We start from the raw sequence: 16,651 nt of genomic DNA on the forward strand, positions 1-16,651 counted from the left end.
AGCATTTCTAATCACCCAAGTTGCTGAATAGCTGGGACCCAGGCAGGCCAATGACATTGAAATATGTGGCTCTCACCTGATATAATACATCTGCTTTCCCCGATGCAAAAATTCTTTTCTCATTCAGCCTCTTTCCTTATTTTGATTTCTCTGCCTACTCTTTTTGTCTATATTTTTTTCCCTTCTGGCTTCTTTAATAATATTACAATTTCAAAAAGGGACAATACTTTGCTATTTTCAAACTGTATTCATATAACAGAATCTCATTTGATCTCACAGCAGCTCCTGGAGAAAAGGCAGATTTCTCCATTTTTGATCAATCTGTCTTTTTTCTTTATTATTGCTATTATTATTACTATTATTCCTTATCCAGTTTGGATTCCACAATCCATCATTTTAAAAATATTTTTTACAATGCCCTAAGCTTTCTTGCCCTTCTGCTATTTTGTCATCTCCTCTAGCAAAATCTTAACCATGGATAAAATCAAACAGATAGTTTCCCTGGACCCATAGTTTGCCTCAATCTAGCAGCAAGCCCTTGCTGGAGCAATTTGTTCCTACTCCGAATTTGTTACCAGATCCTCAAATGTTCCCTCCACACAGCTTGGCAACCCTGTTGCTCTGATCACTTTATTCTCCAGGTCCACGACTTTTCCCATGTTACCATTCTGTTCAATATTCTGACTCTACTTATGCCCCTACCTTGGCATGATGTCACTACTACTTTGACAGGGATGATGTGAGCCATCATATCAGATCCTCCTTATGTACTCACTACCATTGTTGCAAATCTGTGGATATCTGTGAAAATCTCATGACTTAGGTGATGTTTTCCATCTGTACTTTTGATTTATTAAAACTTACAATGTCATTCATCCCTTCTCTCTTACCTTGATTGTTCTAATTGGCTTTTAAATGTGCCCACAATTCAAAAACAAAAAGCCAAAACTCAAATGAAAACCCCTCTATGCAGCATCCTTGTCTTACTGTTGTCCTGTTGCAGGTGAGTTTAATGTACATGAAAATACTCTGTAAGTAGCAACATTTTGTAGTTATTTAAGAGGCATGATGTTTGATGATATTAATGTATAAAATAATGTAACCTCCAACAAGGGCAATTGGACATTTGCTTTCTGAACAGAAAGACGAGGAGATAAATTAGGGAACTCCAGTGACTGGACACCTAGAAAAATCATCATCAAAGAAGGTTTATCAATCTTCTTGGAGCATAGGTCAGATCTGCTACTCCACAACCAATATAAAACCAAAATCAAATTTTAAAACATACTGAAAAAGGCTTTTGTTTCTAATGACATTTTATTAAGGAAAAAGTAACATGAACAGAAAAATGTCTAACTTTTGAGCTGCGGAATCATTCTTCATTCCTCTCTGGTCCCTCACCTTTGCCAGCATGTAGTAGTGGTAATGTAGGAAGACAGCGAGAGGGGAGACAGAGCTATCAGCGACCAACCTAAAAACAAATCTCAAACACAGTCTTTAAAGTCTAGAAATCATTGTGAACAATAAAAGACATCTTCTTAAGAAGTTTGTGCAAGTAGTTTTCCCCCATGAAATTAGACTGATGCCCCTTTTTCTTTTAATATCTAGGGGTATAAGTTGAGTAGTCATTGTATCTAGGAGGAGCTGAAGAAGACTCTGGTATAAAAGGGTTGTTTGCATACACAGTTGGAGCAGCCAGGACAGACTGGAAGGAATGAATAAAAATAGACAATGTGGTTACTACAGTCCTACACGATTTCCCCTGGTACCATCATAGTCAAGGACAAAGAGCATTCTGGTAAGCCCGTATTAGGATTTAGCCAACACAAGTCTGTATTTCTTCAGGGCATTTTCAGATAGTTTTACAAAGAAGAGAGCCAACTCACCATGTTGGTGATGGTGATTGTTTGGTAGGCAAAATGTGCTGTGACACAAGCTGTGAAGAACTCCAGGAGGGAGAAGATCATCAGCATGGCTGAAATGCCTTTTCCAGAAAGCTGAAATAATAAGTAAACAGTGAAATTCTGGCTAACCAGGAGGGCCTCATGTGGGCTTCAAAAGTTATTGACTCATCAAATGTGCTACTGCTTATACTCAACTCGCTCCATGATTATTCTTCCATTATCATCAAATGCTTGTTTCAGAAAAATGTAAATTTACTTTGGAATTTCTTTAAAATGCCAGAAGTCTTTCCTTTTGGCAAGTAGACTATTTTGTTCAGAAATTAGAAAGAAGGTAGTTTTTTTCCTTTGTGATGACCTCATTGTTTTTTAATAAAAATGTTTCTACTCATTAAAAAATTCAAGCAATATAGAACCAGCTGATCATTCCATATGTCACTGCTTAGAAACAACCACAGTTAATGTTTGATGACTATTCTTCTAGCTCTCTGTGTATTGGGAAAAGGCAGAAGAATGGATGCTTGAAAAGATGCCATGAGAGACGGGAAAAAAGAGAATAACCAAGAGAGAGGAGCATCATTTTATAAAAATGGAATCATGTTATTTCTATTTTAAATAGAAGTGTTAAACTCACTTGAGCTCTATACAAGCCTTCTATTTGACCAGATACAGTGTGGGCCAATTTTCCTTTGCTCATGCTTCTGTTTATTTGGGTCCCATTTGTCTTCCTGTTTCCATCTACAACTTGAGCCCTAGCTGTTGTTTTATATCCATGTTTCTGCATGTGAACATATAGCTGTTTCAGGGAGAGAGAGAGCTTAGCTGGCCCTGATCACAGTTCTTGCTAGTGAACATGGACTTTGTTTTTTTCTGTCTTCTGAGAATCTGCTAAATGCTTAGTACGGAGGCCTGCTCCATGGCTAGAGGTTTATTCTGTTCCGTGTATTTCTGCTCTTTCCTTGCTGGTAGCAGAGTACCATGCAGAGTACTGGAAGGTGTTGCCATTTCTTCTGTCTCTTGAGGTCTTGGGTACTACCCATGGTCTTGTACAATACAGGATTTGCTTTATCCTTTCTCAGAATTGACTGCTGTCCACTCCAGCCTTCTTAGCTACAGACTGGAGAGTGCTAGTGAGACCTCTCAGTATTTTTTAGCTTCCCTTCCTTCTTGCCTCAGTTTTGTTTCTAAGGAAATAAGAGCCAGACCTAAAAGCTGTGCTTTTTTTCTGCTACTTTGAGTAGCATCAGAGTGATTTGTTTCTCTACTTGGATGCCAGTTTAAAAGCTGTGTTTTTTTTTGAATAATTTTTGTTCTTTTGTTTGGTATTTTAGAGGATGAATTTTACTTTTTACTCTTGCTTCATTCTTTTTTTTTTTTTTAACCAAGGAGCTTTCTCATCTATTTTTGCCTCCTGATATGGTTTGGCTTTGTGTCCCCACCCAAATCTCTTCTTGTAGCACCCATAATTCCCACGTGTTGTGAGAGAAACCTGACCTGGTGGGAGATGATTGAATTATGGGGGTTGGTCTTTCTTGTGCTGTTTTTGTGATAATGAATGGGTCTCATGAGACCTGATGGTTTTGAAAAAACAGGAATTGCCCTGCACAAGCTCTTTTTTTGCCTTCGCCATTCATGTAAGACATGACTTGCTCCTTCTTGTGTTTCGCCATGATTATGAGGCCTCCCCAGCCATGTGGAACCGTAAGTCCATTACACCTCTTTTCCTTCCCAGTATCAGGTATTTATCAGCAGTGTGAAAACAAACTAATACACCTTCTTATATAAGCTTTTCCTTACACTGCAGCGTTGTCCTTTCCAAGCACAAAAGTGATCATTCAAATTCCCTGCGTAAAATTCTACTATGATTTTAACGAAGGAGCTTGGTGGAAAATGAGTGTGCCAGCAGTTCAAACTATTGACACTTCCAACAACATGTTCTAGGGGACAGGCATCTGATAGCAGTGAGTCAGATCATACCAGTGGTTGGAGTCAGGATTTCAGAATCCTTTAGCTGAGAAGCAGATGGCTTCATAAGCCTGCCACTCTGAGATCCAGTGGAACAGAATTACTTACACAGTACTGAGTGAACTGATAAGGAAAATGTTATTGTCGTTATTTGTTCAAAATATTGCGATAATTGTCTTAATGTTAATATTTTCTAGATATATAAGGAAGTCATTCCGTGTCTTTCTTAAGATGCATGTAGCCCACGGTAATTTAAATTGAAAAGCAAAAGCAAAACCAACCCCAACGCAAAATAAAACAAAACCAGTAAAACCACTCTTTTGTGGTTTTCCATTGCTCACAGAATGAAAACCAAAACTGTTAACATGGCCGTTGAAGTAGGATGGAGCTTCCAGTCCAACCTCATTTTATACCATGTTCCTCCATTTCTTATGGATGCTAATTTACGTATCCCTGCCTTCAGGCTACCCTTTCCTCCTAAGATCAGAGTCTCCATGCATGGCTATATAAGGCTAATGAATGTGTGATTTAGAGCACATTCAGAGGCATGTACTTTTCATTACTTGGGTTTCTTTGTAAAAATTGGATGTTCTTATCCCTGTCATTTACCTCTCACTTCATATTTTACTCTGAAATTAAAAAAAAAAACCAATAACTTGACTGCCTTATTTATATAGAATTTCAAATGCTGAGAAAATAATTTTTGGACAATTTTAGAAGCCATAGAGGCCTATCCAAATCCTTTCCCATTGTTCATGTGATTGACAGTGAGATGGGCCAATAAGGGATGTACGTTAAACCTTGGTCTATCTGTAGAGGTAACCCTCTCACTTTATTCTACAGACCTAGAGGTCATACGACTAGGGATGTGGCTAGAATAGAAAAAAGATTTTCCACAAGAGCTGGTGTACAGTATTAAGAGATAAAAAATAGACCCAATTTATAGGACTGAAAAGAGAGCAGGCAGATGGTGGATTATGGGATACTTACCACAGCCCAGTAATCTTGGTAATATCCCCCATTGATGCACATGTCTGTCAGCAGCAGAATCACTCCAATGAAGGCAAAGATAGAACTAGTAATGTTCATTCCCAGGCTGCTTCTCAGCTAATGGAGGTGGCAGAAAAAAGTCAATTACGTATAGGATCAATGAAGTTAAGTGAAATAACAATCAATCAAATTTCATGGTTCTTATTTTTTAAAATTTCGAAATAAGTTTTCAAGTTGAAATGATTCTGTTTTCTGCTCTTCTTAGTAATTACCATAAACATTATTCTGTATGCAGCCTAGATGTAAGGTACTTCTAAAAAGCTGTAGAAAAATGTAAATCATATAAAGCAGCCTCTCATCTATTGTATTTTTCTAAAAGCCTCATGCACAATAACAACCATATTTTCTTTAAGAGAAAAATGAAAAAACAAATCTCTAATGAGCATTTTTCTGTGGCAGACATTGTGTTAAACTATTTAAATGATCTCATTTAACTCTTACAGCCATTGTATGAGGTCGTACGATAGCATCTGATTTCAAAGGTGGGGAAGTATTTAGACACAGCATGTTTGCTGAAAAATTCTGGAATTAATGAAAACCCTAAGTCTCTCTAGGGGCTAAATATGAATCCCTGAATTTAGAAGGAGAAGCTCTTTAGGCTTTTGTGGGCAGAGGTGTATGGGCAACTACAAAACTTTCCCCAGTTTCTGCAATAGGATTTTGACAAGCAGAAGAATAATTGTGAAACTAAGTCCTCAGCTGACTTGCTAGGGGTGGCACAGTCGAGTTCTTTAGAAGGTGCTTGTGCTGCAGCATGCCTTAGAGTCTCCTGAAGGCCTCTCAAAGCTCTTAGAAAAATTGTCTTAGGTAAGCGTCAGTGGTTGTCTCCTCTAAGAGGTTGGATTCTATGCTTGGACAATCTCAGAGGGAAGGATCCGTAAAGGATGCAGGGGAAGGATGCTTTATTTTGTTTTTGGACTACAACAGGAGGGATTAATCATAATTAGGCTTGTCTTATTTCAATTTGATTTCATTATTTTATTCTTGTTTTGTCTGCAACAGCACGACCTACACGATTCTGTGTTCCTTCTTCCCTGCTCTTTCCTCTTGTGCTGGATTACATATAATCTTGGAACCACCTCTGCTCTAGTTGACTCTAGTTCTTGGTAAATCACTTTCTTCTTCCTGGTTCAATAGTAGACCAGGAAATTGCAATAGGTGGGGTGCTGTGACTGAGAGAACTGAAAGTCCCATCTTACTGATCATTTTTATGAACAATTTTTATGGGACAAGTTAGACTCATTTAATGGCAATTTAAAGAATTGTTGTAAAACACACACCCAATCTGAGAAAGAGTAGGAAAGATACACAAATGAAAAAAAAAATACAAGACAGAGCTGAGAAGTGACAGATAAACAGTAGAGGCGGTGTGACTGATGTGGCAAGTAGGTATTTCCTGGCTCCTGGATTCTTCTTTGGACTTCCTGTAATGCAGTGTGACCTGACTGAGCCAGGGAGCATTTAGGTTAAAGCTTAAAGAATCCTAATCTTTACTATTTCTCAGCCTTGTGTGTTCAAGGGTCGGGTTGTTGAGCTCTGCCATTTCTTAGTGGCAAACTGTGTGGACCATTCTCCCACCTCATCACTCAGACCATGAGGTAACCAATAGATTTTTTTTGGGGAAACGTGCTCCCTTTTGCATTTCCCAAATCCAACTTTTCAATTTTCCTCCCCAATATATGAAGCTAATCTTTAAAGGGATCCAAAAAGTAGAAACAGTCTAACTTACCAGAAAAGGAGAAAGCTCCTTGGGCGCTAATATAGAGAGAGAGCCAGAGATAATGAACTGTGGAAATGAACAAATTTATTTGTGAAATGGGTTAATTGGTTGTGCTTGGGAATTTATCTTTATATGAAAGGTTAGTCTATTTATGTTCATCTAGTTTCCTTCTCAAAATTTTCTCTCACACTTCTGAATTTTCTGGAGTAACTCTCAGGCATACGTCCTTGACTTCTTTTTTATTTTGTTCTCCTTAGTTTCTGGCCTAAGAAGAAATGTGTAAGCATTCCTTGTTCTGAGGCTTACTGCTCAATTCCTTCTCATCATCAATTGCATTTTTTTATTAAAAAAATTTTTTTAGGCCGGGCGCGGTGGCTCAAGCCTGTAATCCCAGCACTTTGGGAGGCTGAGGCGGGTGGATCACGAGGTCAAGAGATCGAGACCATCCTGGTCAACATGGTGAAACCCCGTCTCTACTAAAAATACAAAAAATTAGCTGGGCATGGTGGTGCGTGCCTGTAATCCCAGCTACTCAGGAGGCTGAGCCAGGAGAATTGCCTGAACCCAGGAGGCGGAGGTTGCGGTGAGCCAAGATCGCGCCATTGCACTCCAGCCTGGGTAACAAGAGTGAAACTTCTTCTCAAAAAAAAAAAAAAATTTTTTTAGAGATAGGGTCTCACTATATTGCCCAGGCTGGCCTCAATTTCTTGAGCTCAAGCAATTCCCCTGCCTCAACCTCCCAAGTAAATTGGACTACATGCATGCACCACCATGCCTGGCTTACTTGCATATTTTAAATCATGTTTCCAACCACCTTTTTATTTTTATTTTTATTTTTTTGTCACTCATCCCACAACATATACATTTCCATCTCAAATATAATGGAAACCAAAACTTTGGCTTGCTGATTACATGATTAGAGTAAATTTTTAAGAATGGGATAAGCTCCTAGGTAAAATGGGGAATAAATTCCCTATTTGTTATGCTCATTCAGAGCTGTTAATTTTTTTTGACATTCTCTAGCCCTCAGTTATAGGGCTTTATTGAGAAATGAGTTGTGAATTGGCTGGAGATATCAATACTTTGTAAACCAAGAAAGAGAGGTGTTCCAGCAAACTACTCACAGAAAGGCCACCCCAGAATGGGTATCCACCAACAAAAGCCAAAGAAAGAAAACTTAAATTGCTTTTATAAAGGAAGCTTATTAAACCCAAAATAATTCCAAAACCAAGGTGCATCAGTCCAATCATGATCTGGATTACCTGAAAAAAGAAAAAAGACATTTTAAAATTACTTCTTCACTTTCAGATGTGTGAAACATTACTGTCATCGCTGCTCCTGCTTATTTATTGTCAGTTTTGCTGAGACCCATGGTTGTCATTCAGGTACGCATCTGAAGCAGGAGGTGGACCAGGAAGATTCTGACATACGCTAGAATAACCGGAGTGCCAGGCCCTTAGCGTAAAGCTGTGTTTTGAGGTATTTGGGGAGACTTGCTGGGGTGGCCCAGGAAGAATTCTTCAGAAAGTACAGCAGCTTAATCATGCATTAGCATCTCTGAGGGCCTCTAAAGGACTCTTAGAAAAAAAATACTTTAGCTGTGGTGTCAGTAGCTGCTTTTTCAGATGGATCAGTTCTCTGCTTGAGTCATCTCAGTTATGGGTAAAGGAATTGGTGGCAATAAAATCATTTATCCGACATGAATTATGTGCTTGGTCATGTTCTGAACACTTTACATTTATTGTTTCATGTAATCTTCCGATAACTGGACTGAGTCACAGAGACATAAAGAAATCAGGTATCCAAGGTCACAATCCCTAAGGGGCAGATCTGGCAATTTCCTGCAACACATTGACTCCTGAGCCAGTCTCAGCTATTCAGTACTGTCTTCCCTCATGCTCAGCTCTCCTCTGCCTTTTCCATGAAGTCTTCGAGATTACACCCAATTAATCTTTTTTCTTTTTTTCTAAATTTCTGTTGCATCTCATGACATAAAACAAACTTTATTACTTGATTTTGTACACTCATTTATATTGTTTATGCACCTTTAAAAAAAGAACAACATAATTTTCTTACCAAGAACAAAATAAGTTTCTTACCAATCGTTCTTCTTACCAAATATATATTACTAAAAGTAAGGTATACATCTTTCAGCTCTTTATACCTCTTATTGCACCTCCCTTCATTGTAAATAAAGATAGATTTCTGAGGAAAACCCATTTCTAGATTGATCCAAAAGTTGACTGCAGATGTGTAATTTATTTTTCCCCATGTTTACATCTTATCTGTCCAGGAAAACTGTAAATACAAAGACTGCTGTATTTATTTCTTTAATAAATAGCTTCTGAATACAAATAAATTAAAATTAGAAAAATACCCAGTTTCATAAACAATGCTAAAAGTTTCTTGAGACTTTGATAAAAACCATGAACCTTTCCCCCTTAAAAATTATTCTTGCACATTCACACACACACATACCGTATTTTTGCATATAGCTTCAGAAAGATGATGGGCCTCCTTTAGCTAATCCCACTTAAATAGCTCCTGCATTAGACTTCATATTTGGTTTCTACAACTCTTCTGTAGAGCAGCAGTTTAGCCATCTGGCCACAAACTTTCCATTCTTGTCCTTGCTGTCATCTTGACGAGGGTCAGTTAGATCTGAATTTGTACTGGTCCCCGTTTCTCTACCTACAGCCCTGGTGGTACCATTTGCTAGATCAACATTGCCTATGGGACAGACTTTAACATTTGGACATTCAATTTGTGTGCATTTTTGGCCACAGAAGCACTTTAAGGTCTGAGTTGACTGGTACAGATGTGCCATGTCCTGCTCCCTGTGGCCCTGGCACTGTCGTGATGCCTGGGGCCTGCTGATGGCATAGAAATAACAATCTTCCGAGAGAGGAAGTAGCTTTGCCAACTGGAGCTTTTGAAAGCAAAACTTCGCATCCTTTTAAAGTATTTGAAATACTTTAAAATATTTCTGGTACCAGGCAGCATGCTTCAGTGGCTCCTGATTCACTCAGTCAAAGCCAAAGCCTTCTGCTCTGCAGGCCTCACCAGGTGTGGCCTCTGCCAGTCCTCTGCCCTCCTGACAACTGCTCCCTCCCTCTCTCATTCTGTTCTATTTTATTAGCCTCTTCCCTGTTCTTTAAATATATCACACACATTTTCATCTAAAGACTTTTACACTGGGTGTTTTCCCTTTCTCTGATATCTGCAGGGCTCACTCCTAACTTCAGGTTTTGGCTCAAATGTCATGTTCTAAGGAAAGCCCGTCCTCACTACTTTGAAATTGCTGCCTCCTCACTGCCTGGTACTTGTTAGCCCTTTTACACTTCTTCATTTTCTCTATATCGTTTGCCACCTTCTAACACACTATGTACTTTACTTCTTCATTATGTGTACAGTCTGATTTCCCACACTAGGCTGTAAGGGCAGAGATTGCACCTGCTTTGTGCTCAGTGATATTCCAGGCACCTGTGTGGAGTTGGCTGTATGCGGGGTGGGGGGGGGTGTTAGTTTGTCTCATTGGCTTGTTAGGAGCAGGGGATTTTCTCTATCTGGGAGGAGGAAGATGAGAAGGGCCGCCTCCACAGCTTGGTAAATAGTCTGCTGCAGGAGAACTTATGCTCATTTTTACTTCCCTAAAACATCCAAACTTGAAATAGGTAGTAAGATGGTTAGAAGAGTTTCTGGCACATAGTGAGCATCCATTTACGGAATGCTCCAGTAGGGAAGTTGGAGCTATGTGCAGGGAGAGACTTAATATAATTTGGTGGCATTGTGCTATTTGGAAAGCACAGCAAAGGGACTAACAATTCTACCTAGGCAGGTGGAATTTTCTTACAAGTGGGGCATTTTTGTTTTTGCGATGCCTACAGAAACAACATAGTCAGTTCAGAGTCCCCTTTGTAGAAGTGAGGTGACAGTTAAGCCATAGCATCTCTAAGAGTGTTGTTGAGAGAGGCGAAGTAGACCCATTTGTAGTTCCCTTTTTTGGGGGCAGCCATCAGTGTTCATTTTTATGTAAATTCACCTTTAGGCAAATACCAGGCTTGTAACAAATCTAGAGATGGGATTGAGATTGTCCAAAAAGTCTTTTGAAGAAATGAAATCAAGCTAGATGTAGTGGTGCTTCCATCATGTCAATATTACCAAATCCTCCAGCTGGGAGGCTCCTCTGTCTCCTGTTAGATTTGTGCTTGATCTAAAATAAAATGAACTCAAGGGAAAGTCTATAGGCAGACTAAATATTTCTATCTAAAAGAGATAGTTTTAGAATAACATTCAGAACTGTTTAACAATTGGATCATATCTTTTCTCCTATAACTTATAAGAAGTCCTTACAAATGTGAAATTAAAATTCTGGTAGTAAAGAGACTTACCCCTAGTGCCTTTGCTTCTTCTTTGAAGGTTATTACTGCCATTCCCATACTTGAATTTATCATTCGTGTATTTCCTTGACCCAGTTGACTGCCAGCAGAGGTTTCTGGATATCTGGTAGAGCAGGGCTGAGCATACTGAGCATCCTGGGCTTGGTTTTCCGAGTTGATTGAACCCAGAGGCTGTTGAGATCCAGGAGCCAGAAAGCTGCTTGGTGGGTAAGGGCTGGGTATAGTTTCATGTACTCCAGCATGGCTTGTTGGCTTGGATGACATCTTTATGTCCTAAGTATCACAAAACATACAAAAATGATACGTTTATCCAGAAAAGAAACTAAAGAAAATCTTACCAAATGTCAAATGTCAATTATCTATGCAAATGGAGAGAGCAAGTGAGCAGATAGTGGGCCATAACAACTGATAGAAACATGGTTCTCAAAACTCCCCAACCCCCAGGCCAAGGACTGGTGCCTGTCCATGACCTGTTGGAAACCTGGCCACACTGTGCAAGGTGAGCAGCAGGCAAGCATGACTGCCTGAGCTCTGCCTTCTGTCAGATCAGCATGGCATTGGATTCTCACAGGAGTGTGAACCCTACTGTGAAGAGCACATGCTGGGGTTGCATGCAACCTATGAAAATCTAATGCCTGATGATCTGATGTGGAACAGTTTCATCCCAAAACCATCTCTCATCATTATGATATGATATGAGAGATGCTGTGCTGTTGACTGTGAAGATGGAGGAAGGCGTCCATGAGCCAAGGAATATGGGTCGCCTCTAGAAGCTGGATGAAACAAGGAAACAGTCTTCCCTAGAGTCTGCAGGTCATAGTAAGCTGGTATTGGGCTTCTGACCTACAGAACTGTCAGAGAAAAAAATTGTATTGTTTTAAGCCACTATGTTTGTGGTAGTTTGTTATATCAACAAATAGAAAATTAATACAGAGGCCAAGTAATACAGTACTTGGATGGCAAGGAGGGCAGTCCAAGGTTAAAATTATTTGTCAGTAATTGGGAAACTAGATAGTTCATATATGCCCACTTCAGTTGATTCTCCTGTTTGTTAGGAAAAATACTCTTATTTATTTTTTATTTATTTCTGTCCCTCTGAAAGCTTAGAGCATCTCAGGCCCCATGGGGCTAAGGGAAATTTTGTTCGCAATAAGCCAGGACAACTGGATATGGACAACAATGAGTATTAATCTTTGAAAAAAATTATGACACTTAAAAATTTTGTCTTCGGCCTTAGATTTCTTTTTTCTTTTTTTTTTTTTTTTTTTTTTTGAGACGAAGTTTCACTCTTGTTACCCAGGCTGGAGTGAAATGGCGCGATCTCGGCTCACCGCAACCTCCGCCTCCTGGGTTCAGGCAATTCTCCTGCCTCAGCCTCCTGAGTAGCTGGGATTACAGGCACGTGCCACCATGCCCAGCTAATTTTTTGTATTGTTTTTTAGTAGAGACGGGGTTTCACCATGTTGACCAGGATGGTCTGGATCTCTTGACCTCGTGATCCACCTGCCTCGGCCTCCCAAAGTGCTGGGATTACAGGCTTTGAGCCACTGTGCCCGGCCTTTTTTTTTTTTTTTTGACATCTCAAATAATTTTCTTTTACTTAATGAATGTCAAGAAAGTTAGAGCAATGAATATCTCATTCTTGGTATGAAGTATGAATACTATGAATAATCTATTGGCATAATATATCACTGGTATCTAACAGGGACATATTCAGACCCTGTGGTTGTAGAATCCAGCAATTTTAGGGTAGGAAATACTCTGTCCATTTATCCTGTCTCATTCCCCTTCATCTACAGATGAGACATTAAATCTAAATCAAGCTAAGTGACATGCTCAAGGTTACACAGAAAATGTGTGACAGAGTTAGGACTTCAAGATGGGACTCTTGGCTATTGACTCAGAAGCCCTCCCCCCGCCCCCAGTCATCCATACAGCATCACTCTGGACACTTGCAGCATGTTTTCCAGGCCAGCCTTGATGACAGGGTATTGACTCTGCTCCTGCAACTACCCAACAACAAAACTTCTGTCTTCTGATGCCATGAAAGAAAAGGCGTTTATAAACTAGATTAACTTCTTAGCGATTGATGAGTAAGTAATTAAGTTAGTAAGGCTTCTCTTTATCAAGCCTTAGGTGAGCTGTCTAGAGAGCTAACATTTATTAAACACTTACAGTAGGCAGAGTAGGGTCTGTATAATGCCATGTTTAGGAACATGAACTTGGAATCTCACAGCACCTTTGTGGTCTTTGACAAGCTTGTTAACCTCTCTTTGACTTTGTTTTCTGCCTGTAAAATAGAGCTTATAAGTCTACCTTTCTTAGAGAGTCACTTTGAGTATTAAAGAATTATCCTCTGCAAAGTATGCAGAATTGTGCCTGTTACAACTAGAGGGATTGGCTCTATTATTATTGCTGTGTTAAGTGCATGATACACTATCTCTGTACCCTTTACAGAACCCCATGAGGTAGGTACTCTACTAATATTATCACTACTTCGCAATGACCAGAATTGAATCCAGAACTTGCACTCATACCTTACTCTCCGAGGCTAGATACAACTGAAAATGGTTGAAAACTCAACAAAAAGGAAGAAACCACCATTCTGAAATATCTGATTACAAAGGGATTGTTTTTTCAAAATGGAAACACATTTTAGCCCACAAAAGTTTATTTTGAACAAGGAAAAATAAGTCTGTAATTGTGATTCTTGGAGTCACTCCATGTAACTCTCAATAGCATCTGAGAATGTGAGGTTATACACCCCATGGATCTGGTTTCTGTGGCCAAATATTGCTCAAGCCCTCTTTTCTAATCCTTAATCTGCTACTTCACTAAGTCTGGGGCTTTAAGCAACTTTCTTCCCTGTTAGCTCCTATGTCTCGACTGTAAAATGACAGATGATGCAATATAAAGGGGCTAATGTAAGGATCAAATTAGCCTAATTTATGCAAAACTGGAACAGTGCCTGACACAAGGCAAGAGCTTAATGAAAAGTAGTTATTATATTATTATTAGATCCGAAGGTATTCTATCTTGTTTTAGGCAGTAGATGTAGCCATAGGAAAAGTTTATAAAGGGAACTGAACAGGGTCAATGTCAAAAGCAAGGAAATAGGAGAGGGGTACTCAGAGCACAGTAATTAACCAGAACAAGAATTTTTTTGAACTTTTAAAAAGTACACAATTAAACAATTGTCCACGTTTCTACATGTATATGATTTCATTACATTCTCCTTTGCTGTCAATCATTGCCTTTTTTTTTTGTCTCAAGAAATTTTATGAGGAAAATTCCATACTTTCCATTTATTTAACAACAGTTTTCCTTTCATATCTGCTATTCAGTTTCTAGACTTAGAATTTAGTTTCTGTACTAAGAGCTATAAATTTCATATAGAGCTCAGATTATTCATGGCTAGGTCTATAGTTATTATGACTACTCTCAGAATACATTTTTACTAAGTCAAGTTCTGGTTTTATAAAAAGAATTAAAGACTGAGCCAGTTCAGATTCTTTAATTGTTCAATTGAAATGAAGATAATTCTGTAAATGATACATGAGAAGGGAAACTAATAAATAGATTCTTTTCATTGATTCTACCTATTAACTTAGTAGGATTTTTCTCAATAGTTGATAAGATATTTACCATCAGTTGTCCTTTTTTTAAAATAAAAATTAGAACAACAGCAATTATTTTTAAGAACAAGAAACACATAAAAATATAGGAGCTCTGAGGAGATAAAAAGCAAAGACTAAAGTAATTAGAAAAAAACCTCACCAATTTCCTCTGTGATTAGATTATTTCAAATAAACATGGGAAAAATTTTACTTTGTTCTTCTCTTTCTCCTCCTTCTGCTGCTTCTTTTTTGAGACAGAGTCTCACTTTGTCGCCCAGGCTGGCATGCAGTGGTGTGATCTCAGCTCACTGCAACCTTCACCTCCCGGATTCAAGCAATTCTCCTGCCTCAGCCTTCTGAGTAGCTGGGACTACAGGTACATGCCACCACACTAGGCTAATTTTTGTATTTTTAGTAGAGACGGGGCTTTACCATGTTGGCCCAGATGGTCTCGATCTCTTGACCTCGTGATCCACCCGCCTTGGCCTCCCAAAGTGCTGGCATTGCAGGAGTGAGCCACTGCACCCAGCCAATTTTACTTTTTTAACAGTTTCTTTTTACGTCGTTTTCATGCTAACTTCACTTTTAGCAGAGAGAAGATGATTATTATTTTCAAGAGTACTTTATAGCATAAAGCCAAACATAAAACCAAATCATTTCCACAAAATCACCCAGTACATCCACAGGTATATGCTTATATCACCTTTCACAAAATGCTGACCTGGTGAAAATGAGTGTTTTTTCCCCACCTATTTTAATTTTAATTGTCTTCTTGTCAGAAAGAAGTACCTTAATTAAAATGTGTTACAAAACCTCCAGTATTTCTTCTGTGTTCTGTGTTGTCCTGTGGTAGCCATGTAATAATCATCAAGTGCCCATTTTGTCCTTTTTGGTCGATGTTCATGGAATGGCATACAGTTGAACCTACTGTTCACCTTTCTTAGCATTAGTGGCTAATGCTAAGATGGAGTTTCACTTTTTTGAGATGGAGTTTCACTTTTGTTGCCCAGGCTGGAGTGCAATGAAGCGATCTTGGCTCACTGCAACCTCCGCCTCCCAGATTTACGTGATTCTCCTGTCTCAGCCTCCTGAGTGGCTGGGATTACAGGTGCTTGTCACCATGTATGGCTAATTTTTGTATTTTTAGTGGAGACAGGGTTTCACCATGTTGGCCAGACTGGTCTCGAACTCCTGACCTCAGGTGATCCTCCTGCCTCGGCCTCCCACAGTGCTAGGATTACAGGCATGAGCCACCATTCTCAGCCAGCATTAGCTTTCTTTTTTTTTTTTTTTCCATTTTGCAGTCCCTTTTAGTTCTTTTATAGCGATCAACTTACTTTTTCATTCCTCTCCTGTTTTGTTTCTTTCTTGTTTCATTAATGGTTTTATTTTCCCTCATTTTTCAATTGGCCTCAACATAGAGTCGAGAAATTGTCTTCATCTCTCCAATTGAGAAAATGGAACCCACACAGGTAGATCAGCCCCACTTTGTGCCCACTGATTTCGGGGAGAGATAGGCAAAGAGTTTTCATTGGACTTACTTTGTTCCTTTGGCACCTCTGTGTTTTCTCTTTCTCTGCTCCAACCTGTGTTGCCAGTACCGGATATTTACCTGGATTTTATAGGTAGCTTTTATGTCCGTGCTTCAAATCAATTTGTCTTGTATCTTTTTGTAGTTCCAAAGTCCTTTTGTGGCTGTTTCTCTTTCACCTCAAGTGATGTAGGTGAATTTGTAAATTTTATAATATGCTGTTTTACATCTTTCTCTCTCTCTTTTTTTTTTTTTATAAAGCAAAAGAGGTTTTTTATTTATTTATTTTTTCCCATTTATTTATTTTATTGCATTTTACATTTTGGGGTACATGTGAAGAACATGCAAAATTGTTGCATAGGAACACACGTGGCAGTGTGATTTGCTGCCTTCCTCCCCATCACCTACATCTGGCATTTCTCCCCTTGCTATCTCTCCCCAGCTCCCCACCCCGCTCCGTCCCTCCC

General features: G+C 39.1%; 1 protein-coding gene across 3 annotated transcripts; it reads right to left on the reverse strand.

Annotated features, from left to right (window-relative positions):
* Positions 1–1,298: 1,298 nt before the first annotated feature.
* On the reverse strand, positions 1,299–16,302 carry MS4A12 (membrane spanning 4-domains A12). Of its 3 annotated transcripts, XM_032283281.1 has the most exons (7): positions 16,195–16,302; positions 11,028–11,309; positions 7,761–7,898; positions 6,646–6,702; positions 4,857–4,973; positions 1,887–1,997; positions 1,299–1,705 (listed from the first exon to the last, which is right to left on the reverse strand). In XM_032283281.1, the coding sequence occupies exons 2-7, from the start codon at positions 11,298–11,300 to the stop codon at positions 1,598–1,600; spliced, it is 804 nt and encodes a 267-aa protein (XP_032139172.1). In that variant the 5' UTR covers positions 11,301–11,309; positions 16,195–16,302; the 3' UTR covers positions 1,299–1,597. The 3 variants fall into 3 exon arrangements, with proteins under 3 accessions (XP_032139172.1, XP_032139174.1, XP_032139173.1); XM_032283283.1 differs by lacking the exon at positions 7,761–7,898; XM_032283282.1 differs by lacking the exon at positions 6,646–6,702.
* Positions 16,303–16,651: the final 349 nt, after the last annotated feature.

The sequence above is a fragment of the Sapajus apella genome, unplaced genomic scaffold (assembly GCF_009761245.1).
Source record: "Sapajus apella isolate SASKATOON/1434 unplaced genomic scaffold, GSC_monkey_1.0 scaffold14, whole genome shotgun sequence".
NCBI lineage: Eukaryota > Metazoa > Chordata > Mammalia > Primates > Cebidae > Sapajus > Sapajus apella.

Excerpts from the sequence above, each read along its gene's own strand:
- MS4A12 (XM_032283281.1), bottom strand. The coding sequence starts at position 11,300 with ATGTCATCCAAGCCAACAAGCCATGCTGGAGTACATGAAACTATACCC. Across the intron at positions 6,703-7,760 it reads CATTCTGGGGTGGCCTTTCT|TTCATTATCTCTGGCTCTCT; the intron begins GTGAGTAGTTTG and ends TCATTTCCACAG. Across the intron at positions 1,706-1,886 it reads CAATCACCATCACCAACATG|TCTGTCCTGGCTGCTCCAAC; the intron begins GTGAGTTGGCTC and ends CATTCCTTCCAG.